The 12,719-nt window shown below is 42.6% G+C and overlaps 1 protein-coding gene across 4 annotated transcripts in view; it reads left to right on the forward strand.

The window, feature by feature from the left end:
• The window catches only part of LOC137437191 (fibronectin), a 152,347-nt gene that overhangs the window by 12,049 nt on the left and 127,579 nt on the right, over positions 1 to 12,719 (forward strand). For all 4 annotated transcript variants that reach the window (XM_078766023.1, XM_078766022.1, XM_078766025.1 and 1 more), the window contains exon 3: positions 6,572 to 6,724. In XM_078766023.1, coding sequence (XP_078622149.1) covers positions 6,572 to 6,724 — 153 coding nt within the window. The remainder of the gene's footprint in view (positions 1 to 6,571; positions 6,725 to 12,719) is intronic.

The raw sequence follows: 12,719 nt of genomic DNA on the forward strand, positions 1-12,719 counted from the left end.
TATGAAAAAGGCTGTTATGAGCTTCTAGGTGCATTTTGGGGTAAAAGTTGTAAAGTTAAAGTTAAAGAGCTGCATGTATATACATGATATATAAATGCTTGTTCAAAGAAATTGTCCAAAAATGGCCATTTGGCAGCCATTTTGTTTATGCTAATTAGGTCAAAAACTCAAAATTCGTCTTGGGAACCGGGTTAATCGAATTCAGCATACCCTAGTTATGTTAAAAAGTGAGGTTCCCAACTTTTATCCAAAAATGCACCGAACATTCACATTTCTCAGAAATCCATCTTGTCTAACACAAATGAGTCTGGAAATGGAGACTCACTGACATTGTATTTTGTGCATTTCGTCAAAAAGGAAGTAATAGGTTTGATTGTAATAAAATGTTAAAACCAGAACAAAACTTTGTGGACACCCTGCAATGATCAGGAGGAATTTATCGCCATAAAAAAGTACTTTGGAGTTTAGAGTTGCATTTTTCTATCCAAGGGTTCATGATAACCATACAGATTAATTAGATACTCATTTCATTTAGTTCATTTACACAAGGTCAGGTTAGAAATAATTATTTTATTCAGGGATCTACTATTGACTTGTAGCAAATGTGCGATGCAATATGTTGGTGAAACAATGCAGGGATGTAATGCAAGAATGAATGCACACAGGAGTTGCATGAAAAACCCAGATAAAACCACTGGTCGTCCACTACTCACTTGTCACTTTACTTCCGGATATTGTAAAAATGTGAGCTTCAGTATTCAGGATAAGTGGAAATGGCCGAAAAAAGGATGCGATGGAGGATAAAACAATCACACAATTACAAAAGCGTCGAGAACCGTTCTGGATTGAATGAATGAATGAATGAATGAATGATCGTTTTAAGGCCAGTTTCCCCGCTAGAGCGGGGGTTAGCCTTGCGGGCCCCATGACAATCATGGTTCCCTGTTTGAGGCAATGTTTTTATGGCCGGATGCCCTTCCTGACGCCAACCCTTGGTCACGCTCTTACGATGCGCAGGGATACGGTGTACCTATTCTAAACCAGAGTACACACCGGGATCATTCATTCCAGCAAGCTGGTACTCAATTTGCCGACCTCGGAAGGATGACGGGCTGAGTCAACCCCCCTGGCGTTAATTCAGCGATCGACCGGGATTCGAACCCAGGATCCTGGGATCCCAAGCCGGCACCCGAACCGCTAAGCCAACACCAGGTTCTGGATTAAAGAATTAAAAACTGCTTATCCCCATGGATTAAATGAAAGAATTAATGATACATTCAGTACATACAACATGATTACCAAAACATGATCGCCTCTGTTTTTGGCACGTTACTATGAGGCTCTCAGAGACACAGAGTACATATAATTATGGACGTAAATGTCTAGTTACAGAAAGCCACACCAAATCATAAATGATTGGTTAGAGCTTAACAAATCAAATATCTGTACATTACTTAACAGCAGCAGAATTAAGATCAATGCTTAAAAAAAAAACTCAAAGAAGTTTGGCAAATCGTGAAGAGATTAATGGAAGAGTATGATCAGGAGGAACTCCCATTCCAACACATTAAAGCAATTCTGGACATGATTGACCATAAAATGTACAAAGAGAAAACTAAAGAAGCTAATCGTAGAAAACACAATGATTTCATCAAAATTATGTTTCATAACAAAGGAGTGGAAATGATCAATATAGAGAAAATACTTCAACAGAAGGAAGTGTGGAGTAAACTTCCAGAAACAATAAAACAGAGGGAGCGACCAAGAGTTGTTTACACTTTGGGAAATGCAATTAGAGGAAAAATCTTCAACTATAAGGACACTGTGCAATCTTTAGATGTCGAGGTATTGTTGAATAACCCACATCATTACAATTGTGTACTTAAAGATACAACAACAACAACAACAACAACATGCATTTTAAGGCCATTTTCCCTGCTAGAGCGGGGGTTAGCTTTGCGGTCCCCATGACAATCTTCTCCATTTTGCCCTATTTTCTGCATCTCGCCTTGTTAACCCCCTTGCCCGCATTTCTTCTTCCACCATCTTCAGCCAAGTCTTTCTCGGTCTTCCCCGTCCTCTACTTCCTTCTACAATCATTTCCATCACTCTTCTGAACCAATCACTTTCATCCTTCCTCAACACATGACCAAACCATCTTAACCTGTTCCTCTTCACAGCATCCATCACAGGCTCTATTCCCATCATCTTTCGCAATTCATCATTTGTCTTCCTCTCTCTCAACGATACTCCGCACATCCACCGAACCATTCGCATTTCCACCCTTTCCAGCCTTCGTTGCTGCTCTATGTTCATTACCCATGTCTCGCTCCCATAAATCAAAACACTTCTCACACATGCAGCATACACCTTTCCCATCAGCTTCAACGACACTCCCCTCCTCATCAGCACGCCACTCAGTTCCTGAAACTTCTTCCATGCACATCTCACTCCAGCAACCGTCGCCGAGTCTGATCCACCTTCTCCATTCAGCATGTCTCCGAGGTAGCAAAATGTTTTCACACCTGCCAGCTTCACGCCGTCTCCAAGATCCAACTCAACATTTCCTCCATCTGCAGCACCACAGTTTATGGTGTGTACTTAAAGATCCACACCATAAACACATTATCACAGGTGATCTCAGAATAGTGAAAGATAGAAAATTTTGTGCATTACTTACAAAAGGACCAAATTAGAGAGAAAATAAAAGGATTAATTGGAATAAAACAATGGAACTTACAATGATAGGACTGAAGGAAAGGATGAGAGACCACATTGATAAACTCAAAATGCCAATCACACAAATGGCTTTATGGTTGCAGGAGCTCGAGAAACATGTAACAAGGTTGTAACATGCAACTGTTGATTTGAACAGAAAAGTCCAAATCAATAATCCAAAAGTAATTTTAAACAATCCGGAGACACGTGATTATTTAAAACAACTTCAAACACAATATTTTGTTGTTCCAATTGATAAAGCAAATAATAATATTGCATTTGTACGCAAAACGTATTACATTCAAACATTGTTGGACGAATTGGGCTCAGAGAAGGGAATTTTGAAGACCTATAGAATAAGTAACGATAATAAAATAAACGATACAACACCATATAAATCCCTCAAAAGTGAGAAGACTGTTAGTTCCGGATAAACACCATAATTACCATTCATTTACTGGATCCCAAAAATGCACAAAACCGTTGTAAGATGAGGTTCATCATCGCAAGTAGAGAATGTAGTTTGAAACCATTGTTCGTTAGTATTCCCGGGGTGATGAAACTAATCTATAAATGCTTTAAAAACTACCATGAAAAGGTGAAGTTTTATTCTGGTATTGAGAAATTCTGGATTATTGACAATTCCAAACCTGTAATCGACCTGTAATCGATAGTATCCACATCATTAATAACAAGGGTAAGGCTAAATATTTATCAACTTTTGATTTTTCCACATTATACACAAACATTCCACATGACAAGCTCGTAACCGCATTGGACAGAGCAATAGATAAAGCATTTGCAGGAGGTAATAAAGTATACATTAATGTATATCAAAAAAGAGCAAACTGGTCTGTAAAGGATAATCAATATTCATGCAGTTTTTCAAAAAGTAAACTCAAAGAAGGTATTAGATTTCTCCTAAACAACAGTTTCTTTACATTTGGCAACAACATACTCCAGCAGACATTGGGGATGGGATACCCATGGGTTTATCTTACTATAATTCACCAAATGTCCGTCCGTCCGTTCGAAGGTACCGCAAAAACGGCTCAACCGATCGCAACGATATTTTGGGTGGGTATTCCTGGGACCCCTGGGAGTAAAATAGGCTATATTGTTTTTCCAATTTTTCCAAGTTTTCCAATTTTCCAATTTTCCAGTTTTTCCAAACACGATGGAATAATATTTACCGATATGAACAGTGATGTGGCTTTTGTTGAAATTCTACAAATACTGTTTATTCTACATACCAGGAGAGAGTAGATCGACTCCTGACGAACTCTTCCTATATAAACGTGCGGCTCCAAAGTTAAACATGGCAGCGTGTGCAAAGCGACTGAGAAACAGGTGTAGCGGCCGCTTCCGTGTTACAGATTCGGCGCGCACTCTTCACACATAAACGTGCGACTGAGAAATACATGCAGCAGCCGCTTCCGTTTTGCAGAATTCAATCTTTTGTCAAAATGGGCGCCATGTACTGTTTAGATTTTGATGATTTGCATGTGATATGATTCAACGGATGTTTATATGAATCGTTTGAAATAAAAAGCCTTCAATTTCTGATATTTTGCCTTTTCATTTGGGCTTCCCAATTGAAGCCCCGCCCATAGAGCGGGTACCGTTGCTAGTCAGTATAAGTTAAATATCTGCGATCACAAAACGATCACCAAGATAAGGCTCCCGCTCCAATGATCGCCATATTTTTTTCAGACCACCATATGACCTTGACCTTCAACATTTAGGGGTAGACTGTAAATTAAGAAAATATGTCCACATCTACAACCTATCTTTAAAACTCACCATCATGAAAATTGGAGGAACATTATTCAAGTTATGATGAAAAAGGTGTTTTTAGTTCATTAAGTCACATTCTGAAAAAAGATAGGTCAGGCACATTAATCAATTACTGTTTCAGGTACACAGCTTCAGTTCAGGTACACGATCATGATGCAAGAACATCTTGGAAGGCTAAGTGGTGTTTGAGATTCTCCATTGGCAAAATTGAGTGATGACCAAAAAAAAACCATTAGACAGCCATTTTACCTTGACCTTTAACCTGGAGGGGTATGATGTAAATTAACAGTGAATGCGCCTTACTCTAGCCTTTCTCAGGAAGGTAATTCCGTTCTGATCAGACAACCCTTAGTTGAGTTATGGTGAAAAGTGTTAAAATGTGTTCCCCCTTCCCATGCCTCCTCCCCCCAAGTCCTTTCCCTCCCACAGATCTCCCGATGTCCCTGCTCTCCATCTTGTTCTCCCACTCCCTTTATCATATGTTTTATGTTTTATGTGTCAGTTTGTCTTTTTGTGATCCATGTTAGCTCTTACACGAGCCTCGATCTTGTATACAAAAAAAAAAAGTATATAATTAGGGCATGACCTTGAAAATTAGCTCAAGGCAGACTCAAACCCACGAACTTTTTATCCCCATTATTGATGCAAAATTTCATTCCAAAAGTCCCATACAGCTCTGAGATACAGCTTGGACATTGACAGAAAAAGGGAGAAAAGCCTAAATGGTGGTTTAGTACTCCTAGTTTCTAAGAAACTGTGATACCATTAAAAATTGGTGACACTAATTGTGGAAACAAACCCTACAACAGCAAAAAGCCGCCTCTATCCTATACCGGGAAGCTCGGAAAGAAAATACAGGTCTCCAAAGACAGTCAGGTAAAAGTGCTCCACACAGCCTAGATGTAAATATTTTAATTATTTCGTTTTAGCACTCGGCAGCTTGTCACAGGAAATAAGGTACAACACCTTACACAATGTGAAGTGTAAAGCTCCTCACTACAACCCAGGACTCCTGTATCTCACATTTTAATCCCATGAGGTATGCTGAAGTTTAGAATAATGGACATTATCAGAATCTCATGACAGGAAGTGAAGCCAATAAAGCTTGCCTCTTTCTCAACATCGGCAGGTTTTTGTAGCATCTGTCTTCTTCTGTCTGCCGTTGGGTTGTTTTTGTTGTTTTTTTTGTATACAAGATCGAGGCTCGTGTAAGAGCTAACATTGATCACAAAAAAGACAAACTGACACAAAAAACATGAAACATACGATAAAGGGAGTGGGAGAACAAGATGGAGAGCAGGGAGATTGGGAGATCTGTGGGAGGGAGAGGGCTTGGGGGGGAGGAGGCATGGGAAGGGGGCGGGGTGGGAGAGGTAAAAAAAAAAAACACATGGACACTGCTAGAACTTCCAGGAAGGAAAGAAATCGGTATTTCAAAAAGTGGATCTGGGGTGAATTAACGGGGGTAGAAAAGATCAAGATTTTGGATGGGGGAAGATAAGAGATGGTGGTGAACAACTGTTTTAAAGACCTGGAGGGTGGAGTGGGATTGAAGATGTCTCTGCAATTGAAGATGTTGCACCTCGGGTTGTCTCTGCAATTCCCTCCTCTCTAGTTCTATCAACATGTACATGTCGATCAACTAACCTACTCTTCGTCCATTCTATTGGAAGTGACCAATGAGTAGGTCGGTTGATGAACATTCATCACAATGAATTTAGAGAGGGGTGAATGGTGGCATCTATATACATCAGCGATACTAGAGATTCATAAAAGCATTATTGTTACAACAATAGTTTCTGTGGTCACTCACCTCATTGACATAACCGTACCATGTCTTCAATAGTATTTCTTCATGTTAGTTTTAGAAGTTATTGCAAAGATAATTTGGAGATGGCGTGACAGTGTTGATATTCTGCCATGAAGTATCACTTCATCTGTGGCCATCCGCCCAATTTTCCATTCAATATTATTTGACCTTCCACCATGCTCTGTGCTCTTCATACATGTTACCATTTATATGCTGCACACATGAACCCCTCCTGTTTTCCCACAGTGTTATTAAACCCTGACATTGAAACGTGCTTTGATGAGGATACGGGGAAGAGGTATGCTGTGGGAGAAACTTGGCAGCTGCGTCGGCGGGGATCAATTTGGCACTGCAGGTGCATTGGTTCTGGGACCAGTCAGGTTCGCTGTACGACTGAAGGTAAAGACACCTTTACTGCAACTTGCTGCTATTTATCAGAACATGTTTGGTTTAAAACACCATTCAGATTGTCCTTTTAATTTTCCCACCTAAGCACATAGCGGATTAATTGCTGTATGGGTAAAGTATCGATTCATCGATTCAGGATTGTTTTTGGTGTTTTATGTATTGAGGGTGGTGTGGGAGGATGGACAAAACGTTTCTGCATTCTGTGATGTACCATTCGTTGATGACGATGAAGTACCATGTTCATGTCTGACTGTTTTTTCATTGGCATTGCTTGCCACAAACTTGGCAATCTGGCGCATCTGGTTGAAACACTATACCCAGGTGTGTATTCTCCTGGGAGTTGGGGGAAAGTGTTTGAGGTCAAACAGCGAAGCATTTCACCAATATTTTGGCCGATTAGCAAAACCCACAAATCCAGATCGCACAATCATTATCGTACAGGAGTGGATCTGCTATGGGATTTGAGATAAAAAGCCAACTTTACTCACCTGAAACAGCATAACTTCTTGTTTTTCATGCAGCATTTGTTTTGATGGTGGATGGCCCATATCTATATCTCTTTAGCGATTGTGAGAGAGAAACTGCAATCTTCCCCCTCTCAAAATGATTGGGCCACCATATCCACAGCATCCGATATCGATTCCACCTGGGAATACTTTCAGAAAAGCCTACCTTGTCTCATCTATAGGTTTATCCTATAGATGAGATACATGTGATGCATTTATCCTATAGACATCTAATCTCCTGTATGTGGTTATCCTTTTCATCACCTCGCTCCTGTTACACTGCATCAGCGGCACAACCGCACTTCCAGAAAATGATGTAACCAGCCCTGAGAACCAGGATGTCTCCCTAGTTGCCCTGAGGTCTTTTTGGACTGTTTTGCATTCCGTTTTTCATTTGGACTGTGTTTTCAATACCTTTTTGAACCCACTTCCACAATTGATTAACACAGTACGTTCAACATTCTCTGCTTCAAGTAAGTGCAAACCTCTGGTTTACCTGTCCACACCCTATGGAAACAGCAGCCCTGATTCCGCAATTATTTCATGGAATGTTGTGACTAATATTGCCCCCCCTCGTACTCCTCAGCCCCCTGAACACCACCACCCAGTCATTCACAATAGACAACTGCATCTCCTTCCTTTCATTCTTCCAACGCAAAATTGAAAACATCTACAACAGCTTGACCACCGCCGCACCCGCTCCCCCTCAAACCACCTGCCCCCCCTTATCCTGCCATCCCCTGTCTCAATTCTCCCCAGTCTCCCCTACTGACCTCTCTGAACTCCTCATCGGAATGAAAACTGCCACCTGCACTCTTGACCCCATCCCCTCCAGCTTTGTCAAGGCCTCCCTTCCTGCTCTCTCTCCACTTATCATTGCAACAATAAACTCCTCCCTGTCTACAGGCATCGTCCCACCATCCCTCAAAATTGCTGCTGTTACCCCCATTCTGAAAAAACCTGGACTAAACCCTGACACCCTAAACAACTTCAGACCCATCTCCAACCTACCCTTTCTGTCAAAGGTTTTGGAACGCGCTGTAGCCACTCAACTCAAACATCACCTCTCTGCCAATAACCTGTATGAAACATTCCAATCCGGATTCCGCTCCAACCACAGTACTGAAACTGCTCTCCTCAAAATCACCAACGACCTTCTCCTCTCCTCTGACGCTGGCAACCTCAACATTCTCATCCTCCTCGACCTCAGCGCCGCCTTTGACACCATCGATCACACCATCCTCCTCACCCGACTTGAAACCACCTTTAACATTACCGGCACTGCCCTCTCTTGGATGAAATCATACCTCTCTGACAGACGTCAGTTCATCTCCATCAATAACTGCAAATCCCCCACTGCTCCCCTCCCCCAAGGTGTCCCCCAAGGTTCAGTTCTTGGCCCCCTCCTCTTCATCCTTTACCTGTCCCCCCTCGGTCACTTAATCCGCTGTCATGGTCTCCAATTCCACTGCTTCGCCGATGACATCCAGCTTTTCATCTCCACCAAGTCCATCTCCACCGCCACCCACTCTATCCTGACAAACTGCATCACTGAAATAAAATCCTGGCTTCAAATCAACTTCCTCAAACTTAACTGTGATAAATCTGAAATAATCATCATTGGCCCAAAAACGCTCACCAAGTCCACCCATAACTTTGCCCTCAACATCGACGGTTTCCCAGTATCCACCTCCCCTCACATCCGGAATCTTGGCATCATCTTTGACCAAACCCTCTCCTTCGACAAATACACTAAACAGATCACAAAGACAGCCTTCTTTCACCTGAAAAACATCGCCCGTCTCCGTCCATCCCTCTCCTCCGTGGCTGCAGAAACCCTCATCCACGCCTTCATCACTTCCCGTCTGGACTACTGCAATAGCCTCCTTTATGGTTCACCCTCAACAATCACCAATAAACTCCAATACATTCAGAACTCCGCTGCCCGTCTACTCACCCATTCCCGGACCCGTGACCACATCACCCCCGTCCTTTACAAGCTTCACTGGCTCCCCGTCTCCCAGAGAATCCAGTACAAAATCCTCCTCTTGACCTACAACGCCCTCCATAACCTGGCCCCATCCTACCTGGCTGACCTCCTCTCCAGACACACTCCCACCCGCAACCTCCGCTCTGCTGGTACCAACCTCCTGACCCCCCCCATCCGGACCAAATTTAGATCCTGGGGGGACAGGGCCTTCTCCATCGCTGCTCCCACCCTCTGGAACTCGCTACCTCACACCATCAGAGACTCCTCCTCACTCACCACATTCAAAACATCACTCAAGACCCACCTGTTCAACACTGCATTCAACATTTAACCCACAGCATCTAACCCCTGACTATCTCCTCTCCTTCTCCCTCCTTTGTGCTTTGAATATTTCCCTATTGATTCTTCTTTTTTTGCAATTGTTTTTATGTTTTGCTATGCATTATGTTTTGCACTCTGTCAAAGCTTCTTTGGGCTTCCTGAAAAGCGCTATATAAAATAAATGCATTATTATTATTATTATTATATTAATAAAAATATAAACCTGTATTGGCATTTGCTCCATTTCGAGCTGGCAGGATGGCAAAGAGGTACACACACTCGCCTCGAAGCTGTCTAACGTGGGTTTGAATCCCGACCCAACTATAAACTGTCATCCAGGTGTTTCACAGGCAGGATGATTCAACAATGTCTGCCGGCATTAGTTAGTGGATGTTAAAGGTCTCACGATATCCTTCGTGAAGAGTAGGTGAGCCCACTACCTACTACCCGCTTCGGCAGTACCAACGCTTTGCATAGGGCATCACATTTTAAACTTAAAAATTGAAACCAACAGTTAGTTCATTTTTATGACAATTACAACTACATCTGGGCAGGGTGGAGCCCGAAGTGGAGATCGGTTTCTGAGGTTTGGGACATGGAATGTAGGGACAATGACAGGGAGATCAGGAGAAGTGGTGGAAGTATTGGTCAGAAGAAGAGTTGACATGAAACAGTCCGGTGGGGACTTTTTATCTAATTTAATTTAGGTTATCTTTATTAATTAATTAAATAATTAATTAATTAGATATTAATTAATGCCTGCACTGGGGGTGAGTTGGCGGAGAGTAGCTTGGGCCCTGGGAAAGGCATGCTGACTGCCGCCCTCCTTCACCTTATTTGGCAATGAATTAGGGCAGGAAGCTGAACTCTAGAATTTTTCCAGAGGGAAACCTAAATTTAGGTTATCTAATTAATTAATTAATTTAGGTTATCTAATTAATTAATTAATTAATTACTTTCGGTTATCTAATTTAAAACGCAGCTTTGAAGTATGTGTCTGATTCCTGGCAAGAAGCCAGTTGAAAAAGAATGGACAATCCCTGGATCGACAGAGGTGATTTGGAACAGTTTGACATATGTTGCGAACATGTGAACTCACGGGTTATGGAGAGATTGGGTGAGAGCGAATAAATCACAGGTGGGTATGCGGGTTTGCATGAGGTAGCAGTAAGCTGCTTACCGGTACCTTAAAGGCTTGGAAGAAAGAAAAAGACTGCTTTGAATGTAGAGGGAGGTTATTCAGAGAGAGGGGAGCAAAAAATGTCAAAGGAGATTTCACATGTACAAAAAGAATCTACTTCTCTTTCGAGAATTTGTTCTCGTTCCTTATAAACGGCATTCTGGGATTGTACGAGCGGAAAATTGCCATGCATATACCTGTCTCAGGTGGTCGAGAGAGGAGAGCGTGAAGGATATAACTTATCTGCCTCTGTATACAACACTCTCTGAGCTATCACTTTTCACATGGCTCCATCATGTTCCTTAATACACCAATGACAAGCAAGCTACAGTCTCACTCTTCATAAACCATGTCTGCCGATCTGAAGGAAATTCAAGGCCTGCCATCCAACTCACTCAGACTCATTATTCACTAAAAGTCTAACCCTACGATTTACTTTTGTAAGTAACCTCTGGAGGATTGACCCCTATACCCAGGGCCTGATTTATGGGCAGGTGACCTATGCGACCGCCAGAGGTGCCGGGCTCACGGGGTGCTGGCTGTCGAGCTCGGGGTACACCCACCACGAAGCTATAACAAGGAAATTAGATGCAGGAGGAGGCCATTCAGCCCATGATGCCTGCACTACACCAAGAGTAGTTTAAGTAAATTTGTAAAACTGACGACTTCATTTCATTAGCGGGATGGAGGAAGGAGTGGGGATGAAAAATGTGCGGCAGGATATCACCAGGGCGTTAAAAATGTCTCCTGCCTGGAAACGCCGATGACTTTGCCACCAAAATGAATCACACTGCTTTCTAAATGCAAAACCTTCCTCCCTTCAGCATTCTTCCAGCCATAGGTTGACATCTATCGCTCTGCTCATAAATTATATTCCATTTCCTTATCTCGGGAGAACACCGGAAAACATGACCTCACAATCCTTTGCTTCCGGTCACTTACCCAGCATCCTGTATCTATTTTTCAAATCCTCCGATTAAACTTTCCCAACATAATTTACTCCTCTGTGTACCACAACCCAACGTCTTCCTGATGTGATCCGATACGACGTCATTTAACCTTCCTTCATTGTCCCTATAAACTCCTGCTCCTTCGAAAATGCACACAAATATATGTCTGCCATCCTTCCTGCAGAATGAATAATCTACATATTCAATAGTTTCATTTCCAACAAAAACTCTCTGGCTTCATTCCTGCCTATCTCTATTGCTGCACCCTCACCCATGCCTGCACTCACTACCACCTTACCACTACCTGCTGTCGCTACCCCTCTTAAAGTATTCAAAAGTTGAACAGAGAGAGAGAAGGCGCCGAAGTCTCCCCTTGCTTGGGGCGTCATTTGATCTAGGGCCAGCCATGGGTACACCATCAGGTAGAGAAGCCACCTGATGCGGATGTTTAGGATACTGAACATATAACCAGGACTAAGACGAGATTATATAGGGTAAGGTGGCATTTTGCCCCACATTTTCCAACAGCAGCATCTTACCACCTTTAGAGGCCATTTTTCCCCGCAGAGCAGGGGTTGGCCTTTTTGGGCACCTTGGTCCTCTTTTTTTGAAGCAATGTTTTATGGCCGGATGCCCTTCCTGCCACCAATCCTGTTAGTCGCCTCTTGCGACACACAGCGAATTACCGGTGAGCTGGTACTCAATTTGCCGACCTCGGAAGGATGACAGGCTGAGTCAACCCACCTGGTGTTAATTCAGCGATCGGCCGGGATTCGAACCCAGGATCCTATGATCCCAGGCCGGCACCCTAACCGCTAAGCCAACAGCAGGCTAACAGCAGCATCTTACCCTATGTTAATATACTTATTGGATAGTTTTAAGAGAATCTGATTTATTGTGTTTTTTGGCGAATAGGTGCTGCTTCTACTTTTCACATGGAACAAAAAAAGCCAAGAGAAAATGACAATGAAAATATAAAAGAATGCGAGTTAAAGGCATCCGATTAGAGCACGTCTTCACTGGACTGGACCGCCATTTT

This window comes from Myxine glutinosa, chromosome 12 (genome assembly GCF_964187855.1).
Source record: "Myxine glutinosa chromosome 12, kmMyxGlut1.1, whole genome shotgun sequence".
NCBI lineage: Eukaryota > Metazoa > Chordata > Myxini > Myxiniformes > Myxinidae > Myxine > Myxine glutinosa.